We start from the raw sequence: 17,500 nt of genomic DNA on the forward strand, positions 1-17,500 counted from the left end.
AGGAGATGAGGGGAGAGAGGAGAGAGGAGAGGAGAGGAGGAGGTGAGAGAGGAGAGGAGAGGAGAGGAGGAGGAGGAGATGAGAGAGGGGAGGAGAGGAGGAGGAGGAGATGAGGGGAGAGAGGAGAGGAGAGAGGAGAGGAGAGGAGGAGGAGGTGAGAGAGGAGAGGAGAGGAGGAGGTAAGAGAGGAGAGGAGAGGAGGAGAGGAGGTTTGGCTTTCAAAGTCCCTTTATTGAACCGATATGAGGACAAACCAGATCTCTGTCACAAAGGAAAAGCATTCAGAGCACAGCTGTCCAACCACGCCGATAGGACTGAGTGCCTCCATGTTCATCATCTGACGATAGACCTGCTCCACCCTCAGGCGTCCCTGCAGGACCGACAGCGACTCCACGCTGCCAGCGTGTCAGCCAGATGGCCGACTTGGCAGAACTTAAAAATTCAGCCATGCGTGGTTTTCTGGAGATGAACAAACCAAAAGAAAAGTCCCCTCCGAAAGCCCGAAACCACCTTCTTAAAAGCTCAAACAGCACGTCCAGCCGAGGACATGGAACACATAAACGCACCAGGGTCCGAGGACAGAAAATACTCCCCTCCCCCAGCTCTGGATCAAGGTGCAGTTTGGGCCTGTTGCACCACCCTCCACTACAGGTCTGCTGTCTTTTCAATGGGCAGCTTGAGCAGGGACCTCCAGCTGCCCTCAGGGGAAAGGTCTGTACGAAAAAGCCAGCCTACCAGTCCAGGTGAGGGACAGCAGGTGACCTCCTTCCTGCCACTCCCCCACAGCTGGGGTGATGGACAGAGAGGGAAACTGGACTCACATCTCAGGGACTCAGCACTCTGTTGATCAGCCTGCTTACGCTGATGTTGCTCTTCTCTCTCTGGGCGTCCACAGACGACACAGTTCGGCCAGACTCTCTGAGACCGGCTCACGGGCCGCACGCTGCAGTGTTTGAGTCTTTGTGAGGTTTTTAGAAAATAAAGGTTACTCAGACAACCTCATTTGTGTCTCATGGGGTCCTAAAAATCTGCCGCCCTGCATGGCAGTGAGGTGTCAGTCAAGTCCTCAGATTGTAAGAAATAAAGCTGATCTGGGGCAGCTGTGGCTCAGGAGGTAGAGCGGTCGTCCGCCAATCAGGAGGTCGGTGGTTCAATCCCTGGCCTCGGCAGTCCACATGCTGAAGTGTCCTTGGGCAAGATACTGAACCCCAGCGCTGTGCCTTCGGTGTGTGAATTCATATGTTTGTCACTTTGGATAAGTTTGGATTTGGATAAATGTAAAGCTGTTTATCAAACACTCCCGGCTCTCCTCCTCCTCCTCAGCAGCCGTCGAGCTGTATCGAGCCTCGGGCTGCAGGTGTGAGGCAGTCTTTGAGTCCAGAGTCAGTTTTGGACTGGATGTTCCTGCTCAGTGCTGACCACACCAGAAAAGTCCAGGATGGCTCTCTGAATATGGTCTATCAGGCCTCGTGGTGACTTCAGAGCAAGGAGTCTGTGCCAAACAGTCCAAAGGAGACCAAGTTATTGGGAACCAGAACCCCGATATGACAACTGGGCTAGCAACCATTTCCATTAATACAACCATGAGCACACTTTCTCCTCAACCCCCTCCAAGTTCTCCAACCACCACTGTCCAAAAATACAGTATTTTCAGCTCCTCCTTCCCCAACTCAAGTCCTCCAGACAGACTGGACACTGCCTGATCCTGCACTGCCCCACAAGCAAAGCTTCAGTCTGCCCAGTTCACCTGTGCAGATGAGGCCTTTCTGTACTGGGACATCTTAACCTGTAAACTTCAAACGTCCTCCTGGCTGCAGAAAAGATATTGAAGAGGACGATCAAAACTGATGGACCCCTGCTGTGAGAGACCACTGAGACCACTCTCCACCTGCACATACCATAGCCAAGCCTCGTAGTTAGGACAACCCCGTCTTATCCCTCGCTGCACAGGGATTGGCTGAATCCAGCCTGTCCTGGACCACATGACTGTCACCTGGTGAAATGATCAAATCTGTGCTAACAAGGCGGCTGCCGGACTGGACTCCGCACCGCTCCACACCCTGTCCGGTCGGCCTGTGAGGGGAAAGAGGAGGAGAAGAGGACAAGGGAGAGGGAGGAGGAGGAGGAGGAGGAGACAGAGGAGGAAGAGAGACAGAAGAGAGAGGAGGATAGAGAATAGAGGAGAGCAGGAGACGAAGAGGAGAGAAGGAAGAGAGGAGAGGAGAGGAGTCTGTCACCTCCTTTATTTTCAATAAAGAGGAGCTTTGTGTGACTAATTGCTGCCAATTCAGGCAATCAGAGAGCAAACAGCTTCTGTCCCAATGGACACACACACACACACACACACACACACAGATACACACACACACACACACACAGATACACACACACACACACACACACACACACACACACACAGATACACACACACACACACACACACACACACACAGATACACACACACACACACACACACACACACACACAGATACACACACACACACACACACAGATACACACACACACACACACACACACACACACACACAGATACACACACACACACACACACAGATACACACACACACACACACACACACACACACACACACAGATACACACACACACACACACACACACACACACACACACACACACAGATACACACACACACACACACACACACAGATACACACACACACACACACACACACACACACAGATACACACACACACACACACACACACACACACACACACACACACAGATACACACACACACACACACACACACACACACACACACACACAGATACACACACACACACACACACACACACACGCACACAGATACACACACACACACACACACACACAGATACACACACACACACACACAGATACACACACACACACACACGCACACAGATACACACACACACACACACGCACACAGATACACACACACACACACACACACACACACACGCACGCACACAGATACACACACACACACACACACACACACAGATACACACATACACACACTTGGGTCTCCTCCCGGCTGATATGTGGAGCAGTGAGCAGGGCGAGGCAGGCCTTTAAATCTAACTAACCCTCCACCACAGAGAGGCCGGGCGAGCGAGGTGAAGGCAGACAGGGAGAGAGAGAGACAGATGGAGCAGGGTGTGTGTGACGGCAGGACTCCAACTGCAATTTAAGATCTGTGGGCAGCTGCTGATACTCTATCTGAGAGAGGGTGTGTGTGTGTGAGGCAGAGTGTGTGAGTGAGTGTGTGTGTGTGTGTGTGTGTGTGTGTGTGTGTGCAGTTGTAGTAGTACTGTGTGCAGTGTTTCAGTTATTCGTGCTCATGTGACCTAAAGGACAACAGTCACTGAACCACATTTAGACTGAACGTGTGTGTGTGTGTGTGTGTGTACTTGAACTGGCACGGGTCTGTAACACCAGTAACACCAGTTAACAGTCACATGTGGAGGCTTCTCAGAACCTGTGTGTCACTGTTTAGGGGCTCTGTGGTCAAGCTAGCAATAATTACCATGCAATACCGACCTTCAAAATAAAGCTTCCTGAGAGCAGAACAGGGTTAAACACTTTGGTCGAGTTGAGGAAAAGATCGTGGTTTGACTAAAATAACAGAAACCCGGTCTGCTGCTCTGGTCCTGGTCCTGGTCTGACCCGTCCCAACAGGCTGTCTGCACCAGTCTGCTGGACTGGTTCCTGTCCTCTATTGGACTATTGTACCCAGTCTTAAAATGTGACGGCACGCAGTCCAGACCAAGCGTCCACATGTGACGTGTTGGGCGTGAGAGCGAGTGGCACCAGTGCTCGGGCAGAGGACAGGAGGACATGAACGCATCGTCTCTTTGTGTCAGAGGGAGGAAACAGAACAGTGGACAGAGTCTCTGGAGTTTTTTTGACTGACTGTGAGTTAGCACTTAGCGGTTAGCTCCAGCACGTCATTCTGTGTTCTCTTCTGCTCCAGTTTCTGGTGTGATGGACCTGATTGTTGAAACCGTCGTAGGTGTGATTGTGAGCGCAGTCTGTAGGGGGCGCTAGCAGGACTTTAACATGCATCAGGCCACACATGAAGATCCATGACATTTATTTTAAAATAGACTCTTTTTAAATGGTAGTTCTGCATGTGTTCTCACTCAGAGGGAGCAGGAGGGCCGAGCTGGAAAAAACTCAATACAGATGCTCTTCTCTGCTGTAACTCGTCTGGTTTAATACTGCACCGAACACAGGCACACACACACGCACGCGCACACACACACACACACACACACACACACACACACACACACACACACACACACTGAGCAGCAGTCAGGCATCGATTGACCAGTGATTGCAGGCTCCATTTAATGTTCTTATAAATGGTACAAGTTCAATCTAATCTGAACCATGTAGCTCGCTCCCTCTCTCTGCTGTCAGTGTGAACAACAGTAATCTTCTCTAATACCCTTTACTGCCACACACACACACACACACACTGTTACAGGCTTTGGACGGTGAATATTTTCCTCTTGCTGATTTGCTTCTGTGACTTTCCGACTCGTTAGCGGTTTGTTTCTGCAGACGGCTTCAGAACGAGCAGCTGAGGACTCGGTGGCTGTGAGCAAAGCTCAGATCTGCTCTGTTTTCTCTGCATTAGCACATGATCCACTCACATTATCAGCACTTCATACTCTGAACGTCCTAACGAATCCATCTGCAGCAGCTTTGTTCTTCTGACTTGGGTTTGCTGATCTTTGAGGCGTCTGGTCACCGTCAGTTAAAAATAGACCGCAGAGAGAATCAGTGTCAGAGGCCGAAACCAAACCCTGACGGCGTGGATATGTTTCGTGAACTCAGCTGACAGCTGACTCCACCCGACATGACGGGGACCATTGGTTTGCAGGTGAAGCTGATGAAGGGTGTTTCCTGTTAGCACAACCCTAAAATAATAAAGGTAAAGATCATTATTTTGTTAGCAGCACTTCCCTGAAGCTCATGGGATATGTTCGATCCAGTGGCAGCCGGCTTTGTAACGTAGTCCCGTCCTCATCCGGGTCTGCCGGCGGCGTCCGGGAGGTGGATTCACCTCCACTGATTCGTTTGGACGTTCCACTTTGAGCTCCTCACCTTGTTCATTGTTCGGTGCTCATTCTGTCTTTTTATGCATCGTCTTTGTTGTAGAGCTCGTCGCGTCGTTGCTTTAAATCTGAGGGCTGGACGGTTCCGCTGGTTCCGCTGCACAGATGTTAGCTGTGAGCGAGGTAGCGACGGACGCTGCAACCGTGTTTGTGTCGCGCTCGGCCTCAGACTCGTTTCTGTTGCTTCCTTTCTTTCTCGTCTCACGTTTACGACGCGGATCCTTGAAGCTTCTGGACAAACACAGGTTTGTCGCTGACGTTGAGACATCTTCACGGACATGCGGTCAGTTTGCTCCTCCTCTGAAATTCGCTCCACGTTCTGTCAGAACGCAGGAAGTCTGAGCTCCAACATCCTGTGCAGGAAACCATGACACAAGGTGTATCGCCACAGGTCCACAGGTGAGGGCTGCCACAGGTAAATCCTTCCACAACAAGCCAGCTCACCACGGCAGTGAGCTGCCTTGTCTCCATCATTCATGAACAAGAACCCAAAACACGATAACTTCAGTCAGTGTAACGCAGCCTCAGACTGGGATCCACTCAGTTCACTGGAGGTCCAAATACAGTCCTCACCGTCCAAGACTGTCCACACCTCACCTGCACCATCACAGTGTTCCACTACGAGAGACCCAGGAGAACCCTGCTGTTAACCCTCTGCTTAACAGTGTGAATGTTCTCACCCACAGTCTTAATGTTCTCTTCTTTTCCACAGTCTGAATGTTCTCTTCCACAGTTTGAATGTTCTCTGAAGTTCTTTCTGTTCTGTTCGCTGGTGTTTGAAGGTTCTTGTGCAGTTCTTTGTTCCTCCATGTTTCCTCTTTCTTCTTCTGCTGCTGTGTTTTTCCAGTCGGTGTGTTCCTCAGGCGAGCAGGACACCCAGCTGTCAGTCTCAGCTGTCAGCCAATGAAGTGCCACGCTCTCAGCCTTTTAATTGATTTGCTCCAATCAGGGATGACCAGAGGGAACACACACACACACACACACACACACACACACACGTGCACAGAGGGAGATGCCTTTGGTGTATCAGTGTGTGTGTGTGTGTGTGTGTGTGTGTGTGTGTGTATGTGTGTGTGTGTGTGTCTCCATGGGGTTCAGGGTATATTAATATTTCTAATAGGGCTGTTATCAGCTCACTGCCAGCTGTACACAGTAAACACACACACGCACAGACACACTCACACACAGTGAAGCTTGAAGGCAAATATAAATACAACACACTCACACACACACACACACACACACACACACACACACACACACATACACACACACACACACACACTCACTCTGTCTGTTGTGTGATAACTCCCACAATGCCTTTCTGTGTTAAAGAGACCTGGAGGTCAAAACCACTTTTCTGTGTGTGTGTGTGTGTGTGTGTGTGTGTGTGTGTTGTATTTATATTTGCCTTCAAGCTTCACTGTGTGTGTGTGTGTGTGTGTGTGTGTGTGTGTGTGTGTGTTAAAAAATACAACCTGCGGGAAGCAACACACACAAACCAGAACAAACACAGAAACACACTTTGCCTCTTTAAACTAAAAACAGGCTTCACACACACACACACACACACACACACACACACACACACACACTGAGCAGCAGCCAACAGGTAAACAGTGTTTAAAGGTGAACAAGAGCGAGTCGGTGTGTTTGTTCTGAACTTTGTTTGGCAGATAAATAATAGAAAACTGACTCTGTGTGTGTGTGTGTGTGTGTGTGTGTGTGTGTGTGTGTGTGTGTCGTACCTCTGCTTGTGTGTGTGTCTGGGTTAATTAGTGTGTTAAAGGGTTTATCAGCGTGTCGGCATGCAGGAGATTCATGCAGCCTTTGAACATGACACGGCTGTGTGTGTGTGTGTGTGCGTTTGTGTGTGTGTGTGTGTGCGTTTGTGTGTGTGTGTCCAGTATGAAGCCACTATCAGCATCCTGCCAAAACCAATTAAAGCCTCATTCAGGGAGTTTAAACACACAGAGCGACGGTGACTCTAATCCAGCCAATCAGCAGAGAGGTCACACTGACATGCTGGCTCCCTATTGGCCGCTTGGTTAAACTAAACTCTGTGACATTTTGTTAAATCCTCTTGTTCTGTGTCTGCGCAGCGTCAGATGGATATCAGCTTCCAGTCTGTGGCTAGCTTAGCCTAGCTTAGCACAAAGACAGGAAGCAGAGGGAAACTGTTAGCTGGGCGCCATCAACAGAGAACAATGCTCTGAAGAAGCGGCTGTCCGCAAGAAGAGAACAAAAAGAGAACAAGAAAAGGACGCTCGTGGGCCGAACGATCCAATGATCTCTTCAGATCTTTCTTTCCACAAGTCACCTTATTTTCACGAGCATCTGTCCGTGTCAACGCTCGAAACCTGTCGATTCCATTGTGACGACGAGCAAACGCCCTTAGAGCTCCGCCAACGAGGCGTCAGAGCTCCGTACAAAACACAGTTCAACCAAAACTCCTCTTCAGGATCCAGGAGGCAAACAAACAAACAAACAAACAGACAAGGTGGTTCATTTAGTGGAAATATGAAAAGCTAACTTGCTAATTAGGCTCATTTGAGTATTTGACAGACTTCTGGTTTTGGACAGACGTGTGGACGTGTCCGCTGTCTCCACACGGTGCGTTCATGAACCATTAAAGGGGTCCATAATGGGTCCGTTTGTCGTATTTACTGATGAAATAAAATGGTTGTTGGTCAACAAACAGCTTCCTGCTGCTCAAACCTTTTAGTTTGTGTTTTATATAAAAACACCGTGCGAAATACCGGGCGGTCTGGGGGGTTCAACCCCCCCGATTAACCCCCTGAAAGCCTCAGAAGCAAATTTGAAGGGGGTCTCAAATTTTGTCAAAAAAAAAAAAAGTAAAGTATTTTATTGAGAGAGAGAGAGGGGGGAGAGAGAGAGAGAGTGAGAGGGAGGGGGGAGAGAGAAAAGGAGAGGGAGGAGAGAGAGAGAGTGGGAGAGAGGGAGAGAGGGAGGAGAGAGAGGGAGGGGAAAGGGAGGAGAGAGAGAGAGTGAGAGGGAGGGGAGAGAGAGAGAAGGAGAGGGAGGAGAGAGAGAGAGTGGGAGAGGGAGGGGGGAGAGAGAAGAATCAGAATCAGAAGGAGGGAGGGAGAGAGGGAGGAGAGAGAGGGAGGGGAAAGGGAGGAGAGAGAGAGAGAGAGGGAGGGAGTGAGGGAGGAGAGAGAGAGAGAGGGGAGGGAGAGAGGGAGGGAGAGAGAGAGAGGGGGAGAGGGAGGAGAGAGAGAGAGTGGGAGAGAGGGAGAGAGGGAGGAGAGAGAGGGAGGGGAAAGGGAGGAGAGAGAGAGAGTGAGAGGGAGGGGAGAGAGAGAGTGGGAGAGAGGGAGAGAGGGAGGAGAGAGAGGGAGGGGAAAGGGAGGAGAGAGAGAGAGTGAGAGGGAGGGGAGAGAGGGAGGAGAGAGAGGGAGGGGAAAGGGAGGAGAGAGAGAGAGTGAGAGGGAGGGGAGAGAGAGAGAAGGAGAGGGAGGAGAGAGAGAGAGTGGGAGAGGGAGGGGGGAGAGAGAAGAATCAGAATCAGAAGGAGGGAGGGAGAGAGGGAGGAGAGAGAGGGAGGGGAAAGGGAGGAGAGAGAGAGAGTGAGAGGGAGGGGAGAGAGAGAGAAGGAGAGGGAGGAGAGAGAGAGAGTGGGAGAGGGAGGGGGGAGAGAGAAGAATCAGAATCAGAAGGAGGGAGGGAGAGAGGGAGGAGAGAGAGGGAGGGGAAAGGGAGGAGAGAGAGAGAGAGAGGGAGGGAGTGAGGGAGGAGAGAGAGAGAGAGGGGAGGGAGAGAGGGAGGGAGAGAGGGAGGAGAGAGAGAGAGAGGGAGGGAGAGAGAGGGGGGGGGGAGAGGGAGGGAGAGAGAGAGAGGGGGAGAGAGGGAGGGAGCATCCGCCGTGGTGCTTTTTTCCATTTGAGAGGTGGCCTGTTTGCACGGTTAGACGAATGTGCTTTGTGTACGTGTTCAATGATGTCTCTGTGTGATCGTATGTGCTGTAGGTGGATGGTTAAATGTCACGATCGGTCGTTCTGCAGGCTCTCATGTGCGACTGCACCGACCGTCTCCGATTGGCTGTACCTGACGCCAGATTGGTGCCAATTATTGTCCTGTCTGCACTGTAATGCACAACTTTGCCTCTCCTTGTTATTAAACAATGTCCAGACAACTTTAGCCAGTGCAGCCTCCCATGTCAGCGTTGCTTTACGAATACTATATCATCGGATCATCAAAAATTGTTAAGTGTGTGCGTGTGTGTGTGTGTGTTGTCATGTAGGCTATAGACTGACTGTCTTGGCTTACATCCATGAAATATTGTAATGTTATAGGCCTACTGCATATTGAGAAAATTTAGGTATTGCGCAACAATCAGGAGACGGGGACCCCCGGATGTTGACGGGTATTTCGCACACTGTATAAAAATATTAAATTTACAGGCAGTAAAACGCAGAAACGTGCCAGCCCCCCCCCTACCCCCCGTTCAATGGTTCATGTTTTCAGACATTTTAACTTCCAGTCGAATCCTGAAGTCACTGCAGGAAGACAGGAAAGACACACACACACACACACACACACACACACACACACACACACACTCTTCCTGCTGGTGTGTGTGTGTGTGTTGTTTGTGTAAATCTTCTCAATACGCTGCAGCTGCCTCTCCTCACGTTTCAATATAACTCTGGTAATAGAATTACCCCCCTCCATCTGTGTGTGTGTTTGTGAGCTGGGTCTGATGTGATTGGTTTACAGATGGCAGGGGTCATGTGTGATTGGCCAATAGGTGAGAGAAGGGTGGGAGGTTAACGAGAGAGAGGAACGCCTAGACACGACCGAGATGAGCGGTTTGTTTTTCTGTTTTCCGTCTTTTCTTCCTCCTCGCCCTCAGACTCGCTCCCCTTTGACGCCGGCTGCCGATAAACGAACCAATGGTTGGCTCCCGTTACGTCTCCATTACTGTCTCCAGTGAAACCAGTGAAAGGAAAGCAAACGTGAACCTGAAACGAATAAAAAGACTGAATGAACAAACCTCATGAATCAAAGAGATGTGAGTTGAAGTGACAGAAAGAGGGATGAAGAGGAGGAATTAGGAAGATGAGCAGCAGGAAACAGGAAGAACATTGTAGTCAATCTGTTACCAATGGTTATTACCAGGGTTCGAAAAAATTAACACCCGCCAACCCGCCAAATGCGGGTTAAAATTCACATTGGTGGGTGTTAATAAAAACCTACTGGCCAATTTGGCCGGTAATGCATTAGGCAATCATGTCGGTCAGAGCCGCTCTACAGTTCTTGGTCATTTGTCCCCCGGACAGTCCGTCCTACATTTCCCATGAACACTGTCGTAATGCTACGTGATGACGTACAAGACGCCCATTGGCTGTGCGCAGGCACACTACAGTCTGTAGTGCAACCGGCGCGAGAAACCACGGAAACGCAAACACAAAGAAGAAGAAGAATGAACGGCGGCGTATAAACTGTAAAAAAGGAGACTGAGCTAGCTAAAAGTAAAAAGTAAAGTTAAACTAAATGCGTGGTTGGGACAGACGTCTGGGGGGAGAAGAGGAAGGAGGCAGGGGATGAGAATGTCGACAAAGCGTGCGAAACGAAGAAAAGAAAGTTTAACGCTAAATGGCTGACAGGGCGTGAATGGCTTGTGTTTGATCACGAAAATGCCGTCATGTTTTGTAAGGACTGCCGCCTGTACACGAAAGAAAAAAACAAGACGAATAATTTTGTGGTGGGGACTAATAATTTAAAGTGGAGGCAGTAAAGGACCATGAGAGTGCCCGAAGTCATCAGGAGAGCCGAAGGAGTCTGCAGTACTGACTGCTGCACTGTTTGTGTTTTCTAGTTGTACATACATAATTCAATTTATTACCAATGCAAGTGTTTAAGTCATGGCTGTTACTTATATATATTTCTTATTAAAGAAGGAAGGCAGAAACACTTTAAGTTGAAAGGAAAAATACATTTTATTAGGAATGTAATGATACTAAATACTGGAAAAATGTCTTTTATAAAATAATAAACCTGACAGCATTTTTTGTTTGTATAAATTAAATGTTTGCACTTTCTGTGTATATTTTGTTTCATGTGTTGTACTTTCTGTGCATTTTTCATGCCAACAATGTAAATAAAATGATCACACGCATTCAGTGGCACTCATAATCTCTTATTTTCACCGGGAAAAAATTTGGCTAGTGGAAATTCTGATTGGCTGGTAACTTTAGAAGGTCACCAGCCACATTGGCTGGTGATCAAAAAAGTTAATTTAGAACCCTGGTTATTACATTCAGTGTGACGTCACTTCCTGGTCATTATCTCTGTTATCCAATCAGAATAAACCTCCAGGAATCCACAGAAGAAGACTCAGCCGAACTGAGAAACATCATGATTTGAAGTTTTCTTCTGATGCATCGTCATTGCACCCAAACGCCTGAAACGACTCCTCGATCGAAGGGTTCGATCGTCGCAGAGGAGCAGCAGCTTCGCCCTCGAGGTTCATGGCGCTTCAGGAAAACATCCAGCTCTGTCCAACACATACGTCATGTAATGTAAGTACATGGTCGAGCTGCTAACGGGAGCAGCTAACAAGAGCAGCTAACGAAAGCAGCTAACAGGGGCAGCTAACGGGAGCAGCTAACAGCTAATTCAGCAGATGGTTCAGCTGCTAACAAGATGACATCAGCTTGAACATTTCGAGGAATGTCCTGATTCCTCTAAATGTCAAAAAACAGAATAATTCTGAAGATTCTGGAAAACAACATGGAGGAAGTGAAAGTCTGGAGTGAACCTGGAAATATTCAAACAGGAAGTGAGACACAGACATTCAAAGTCCAGAAAACTGATCAGTCCTGATCATGTCCACATGTACGAGGAGGAAGCCGCTGACGCTCATGTGCAGCTCGACCTCTGTTTGTTCAAGAACATTCCTGGTTTCCACGGAGACGGCTGGTATACACACACACATTTTAACACTCACACACTGAGACATGACCAAACCGGTCCGGACAATCCACGGAAACAAGACGCAGGACAAAGTCTGAACACAGAAACAGGCTGAGAAAGAAAGAAGAAACAAAGAGGAAACAAAGAGGAAAGAAAAGAAGAGAAAGAAAGAAGAAACAAAACAGGAAAGAAAAGAAAGAAAGAAAAAACAGAAAAGAAGGAAGAGACAAAGAGGAAGGAAAAGACTGAAGAAACAAAAAAGGAAAGAAAGAAGAAACAAAGAGCAAGAGAGAAGAAACAAGAAACAAAAAAGGAAATAAAAGAAAGAAACAAGAAACAAAAAAAGGAAATAAAAGAAAGAAAGAAGAAACAAAAAAAGGAAAGAAAAGAAAGAAAGAAGCAACAAAACAGTAAAGAAAGAAGAAACAAAGAGGAAAGAAAAGAAAGAAAGAGAAAAGAAAGATGAAACAATTGATCAGTGATCAATGAACCAGAGCTGAAGAGCAAATGAGACAAAAAGCAACTGAATGACTGAGAAACAAAGAACACACACACACTTGTAACCTGGAAACAAACTCTCCTCTCTGTTAAATTGATCTCTGTGGAGGAAATCGGTGGTTTTCACGTCTGAAGGTCGATTCGTGAAACTGCTCTGATTCGTCATCGGGACACGATCTCGCCCTTCCTGATGGAGCAGATCAGAACGCGCAGTTCAGCAGGAGGCTGAGGCCTCCTCAGGGAGGAGCTCCTCCTGCTGAATTAAATCCATTCAAATGTACACAAAGTGTCCTCTCACAAATACATTAAGGCACTGAGCCGGAGGCAAAGATACTGCAGGAGGTGATAAGACTCCTTCTCCACAACACACAGACATGAAACGCATCGTTCAGTGACATCACTTCCTGAAAGGAAGACTCTGATGAACCGAGACTCGTCATGATTTAAGTTTCTTTCAGGATCACAGTGATCCAGTCTGATCCATGTTTACACCGCTAACAGGAGCTGCTAATGGGAGCAGCTAACAGGAGCTGCTAACAAGAGCTGCTAACAGGAGCTGCTAACGGGAGCTGCTAACAAGAGCTGCTAACAGGAGCTGCTAACAAGAGCTGCTAATGGGAGCTGCTAACAAGAGCTGCTAACAGGAGATGTTAACAAGAGCTGCTAACAAGAGCTGCTAACAGAAGCTGCTAACAAGAGCTGCTAACGGGAGCTGCTAACAAGAGCTGCTAACAGGAGCTGCTAACAAGAGCTGCTAACGGGAGCTGCTAACAAGAGCTGCTAATGGGAGCTGCTAACGGGAGCTGCTAACAGGAGATGTTAACAAGAGCTGCTAACAGAAGCTGCTAACAGGAGATGTTAACAAGGGCTGCTAACAAGAGCTGCTAAAGGGAGCTGCTAACAGGAGCTGCTAACAGCTAATTGAGCAGGCTGCTAATGGAGACTCTTTGACTCGCTGTGAACAGATCCAGACTACAAACAGGAACAGAACAGCAGTTCAGAGCGATGACTTTTTTTTGATAAAAAAAGTAACACCAGACTAACACGTTCTTCCCGGTGGTCCCTGAAGGCAACACGCACATGTGGTTGATATGTCGTCGATGCATCGTGGCGGTGTCAGCAAAACATTAGTCGATGCTGCACGGGGCTCGCCAAGAGACCTGGACTAACCCGAGTGTCTCAGTCCGTTTGAGGGGACGAGCCGGCAGCGACGAAGACGTCTCATTGGTTGTGGGTCTTCCCAGTGTGACGTGGACGTCACTCAGCTGTTTCATGGAAACTGTTGGCCTCTGTTGGCCTCTCTGCAGTGTTGTTTGTTTGCTTGTTTGCTTGTTTTTGTCATTGCTTGTGTTTGTCTTGTTTTAGTTTTTCTTTTCATTTCATCTGAAAGTCCGTTTGTGCTCATCGGCGTCGACATGTCTGAAGTTTCTGTCATGTTTCACGCTGCATGAATGAAAACATGAGGTGAACAAACTAAAACTGAGTGAGAAGTAAACAGAAGTGTGTGGTCGGAGTGAAGTGATCCAAACAAACATCACCGAATTCAACGTCAACAGACGTCAGGGAAGGCACCGCAAGGGCGATCGAGGCAGACACAGACAGAGAGAGAGAGTTTGACTAGCGTTCATTAACAGTCTGAACACTGTGTGACTGACAGCTGTGCAACCACCAGTGTTTCACTGTTACTGCTCTCCTGCTGTTACCATGGAGACGCCCTTCAACCCACACACACACACACACACACACACACACACAGAGGCTGGGTTTTGAGTTTCAAACCTTTTAAGTAAACAACACACTTTTATTCTGAAGTCCTCCAATTACAGATTTTCACTGCCAAAAAAACGAGAGATTTGTCAACACACACATTCACACACACACACTCACTCACAGATGCACACACTCACACTCACACTCACACACACTCACTCACAGATGCACACACTCACACTCACACACACACACACACACTCACTCACTCATACACACACACTCGTCACATCTGGTAACCATACATGTGCTTTTATTTTGACGTCTCTGATGTCATCTGCTCTTTGGTTGTTGCTGCTGGCCACAGAAGACACATGCTTTTATTCTGAAGTCAAGAAATGTTGTCACTCCTATTTTTAAAAATCTGGCTTTTATGCTGACAGCATCCTCTGTTTCTTCTTCATCTTTTATTTTGATCACCTGTTACTCGAGAAATCCAACATTTAAAAATCAACATGCAAATAACTTTATGTTGTTTTCTTCGTTTTCACAAAGTGTGCCCCGTGCTTGTTAATGAGGTGTCACTTCCTGTCTGCAGGCTCCTCCTTCCTGTTTGTCAACACGTCAGGTCGTTACGGCGGTCAGCGCGCTCAGCTGCTGCTGCCGCCGCTCAAAGAGAATGACACACACTGCGTCAGCTTCCTGTTCTACCAGGCAGGAGGCCGCGAGGGCGCCGCGCCCGCCACGCTCAACGTCTACATCAAAGGTACAAATACTGCAACATGGTGCTACAGTACTGCACCCAAATACTACAACACAGGTGTGTCTGTGTTGAGGCGGAACTCTCAGGTGTGTCTGTGTGGAGGCGGAGCTCTCAGGTGTGTTGACAGTGTTTTTTTTCCTGCAGAGAACAACAGTCCTCTGGGTGTTCCTGTCTTTAATTCGTCAGGCCCCGCCTACCATATCTGGAAAGGGGTGGAGCTAGCCGTGTCCACCTTCTGGCCTAATTACTACCAGGTAACACACACACACACACACACACACACACACACACACACAGTAATGTTTTCATCATTTCTGGGGACATTACATAGACTTACATTCATTTCCTACACAGTTAACCTGACTTTAATCTGACCTTAACATTAAGGAAACAGGGAAACAAGAAGAGAAGGAAGGAAAGAAAGAGAAGCAAAAGAAAGAGAGTATAGAAAAGACAAAATGATGAACGAGGAGAAGAGAGAGAATAAGGACAGAACAAAAGAAAGAAAGAAAGAAACGCTCCACGGTAGAAAGAGAAAAACAAGCGAGCAGTGAAACAGGAAGTGAGGGATGTGAGCAACTTCAGGAAGGAGAGAAGAAGAATGAAGGGAAGAGGAGTCAGAGCTGAGAGGAAGGAGAGAGCAGGAGGACAGACTGATGGATGGAGGGAGGAGAACTTCCTGTTTCGGGGCGCCAACAGGAAGTGCATGCCGGCAGTTTCCGTGGCGATAAGACTGTGGAATGTATACACGCACGCACACACGCACACACATCATTAACAACAGGACAGCTGCTGCTTTGCTTCTTTAACGCTGCAGAAAAGATCAACGTTCTCAATATTTCACTCATTCATTTCATGTACGTTTGACACGACCAATAAAAACAATAAAAACAGAACTTGTTGAAAAGAGGACAGAGGACAGGGGACAGGAGGCGAGTGGTGGACGAATGGAAGCGGCTGGTGATGTAGGTCTTTGTCTGTCGGGTGGAGGAGCTTCTCTGTCGAGTGAAAAACGTCCGTTTTGTAAATGGAGTCTGGTGTGAGAGCAGAGCGTTCCACTGGATTCATCACAGCTGGGTGGAGATTAGATTTGGGTGAAGCCGTCGGTGGGGAGGGCGCTGCAGTGACGGTGCATTGAGGAGGAGATGTGTAAACCCATCACTCATTGGTTTGTGGAGGTCTGGCATTGTTTAGGAGCCAGAAGTGACCATATTTGGACAAAATGGTGGAGCTGGGGAGGATACGAGTGGGCGTCTCTCTCCTGATTGGATCAGACTGAGAACCCGCCGACTCACCGTGATGACAGCTCATTAGGAAACTGAGGTTATAAATCAGGTCATTTTCCCATAAGCTTCCATACGATCACACCTGACTGCAACCAGATGAGTCTCCTCCTGCTGGCCATCAGAGAGAATGCAGTGGAGGAGGTACAGCTGTTGACTTCAGCCGGGGGGGGGCAGCACCAGTCCCACTGATCAGACTGTCTCCACCTTGGCTTTGACACCACCGGAGAAGACAGCGGGTCTTCATCGTTTCAGCTGGTGGTCTTCATCAGGATCAGCTGCTGGCAGGTTGGTCTGATCCAGATGTTCCTGCTCTGCTTCTGGACTCAGACTGACGTCAGTCTAAAGAACAGCTGAACTCGGTCTTGACTTGCTGTAGAGGTTTCAGTCTGGAACTGGTTTTAGTGATGTGATTTGAGGCCCAGTAGTAGAAAAACTCTTTTAGACTTGCTCTAAAGGCTTGTCCAAAGCCATACGTAGTTCTAAACTAAGAACCAGTTCTAAACTTGGTCTAAAGCTGATCCAAGACCCAGCGTGGTCCTCGTCCTCTGGTCAAAACGCTCTGTCAGCTCGTCCAAACTAACGTCGTGTCAGACACTTTAGACTCTGTCTTCAGGGGGTCTGAACCCGGCTTAAAGGGTTAGGCCAGGCCTAAACTCAGTCTGAAGTTCAATAGCCTGTTGATCTGAACTTGAAAGCGTTTCCATACTCAGAGTATTATTAATACTATTGTAGTACTGTAGTACTGTAGTACTACTGCAACTACTGCGAGCAGCGAGCGCCCTGATGACCTCATGCTGCTCTGCAGGGTTCTAAATTAACACCCGCCAAACCCGCCAAATGCGGGTTAAAATTCACATTGGCGGGTGTTAATAAAAACCTACTGGCCAATTTGGCCGGTAATGCATTAGGCAATCATGTCAGTCAGAGCCGCTCTACAGTTCGTGGTCATTTGTCCCCTGACAGTCCGTCCTACATTTCCCATGAACACTGTCGTAATGCTACGTGATGACGTTCAAGACGCCCATTGGCTGTGCGCAGGCACACTACGGTCTGTAGTGCAACCGGCGCGAGAAACCACGGAAACGCAAACACAAAGAAGAAGAAGAAGAATGAACGGCGGCGTATAAACTGTAAAAAAGGAGACTGA

The 17,500-nt window shown here is 48.2% G+C and overlaps 1 protein-coding gene across 5 annotated transcripts in view; it reads left to right on the forward strand.

Annotated features, from left to right (window-relative positions):
- LOC143339665 (receptor-type tyrosine-protein phosphatase mu-like) overlaps window positions 1-17,500 on the forward strand; it is a 115,028-nt gene that overhangs the window by 25,516 nt on the left and 72,012 nt on the right. For all 5 annotated transcript variants that reach the window (XM_076761021.1, XM_076761022.1, XM_076761023.1 and 2 more), the window contains exons 3-4: window positions 14,903-15,070; window positions 15,212-15,321. In XM_076761021.1, the coding sequence (XP_076617136.1) occupies window positions 14,903-15,070; window positions 15,212-15,321 (278 nt within the window). The remainder of the gene's footprint in view (window positions 1-14,902; window positions 15,071-15,211; window positions 15,322-17,500) is intronic.

The sequence above is a fragment of the Chaetodon auriga genome, chromosome 21 (assembly GCF_051107435.1).
Source record: "Chaetodon auriga isolate fChaAug3 chromosome 21, fChaAug3.hap1, whole genome shotgun sequence".
In the NCBI taxonomy this organism is placed as follows: domain Eukaryota; kingdom Metazoa; phylum Chordata; class Actinopteri; order Chaetodontiformes; family Chaetodontidae; genus Chaetodon; species Chaetodon auriga.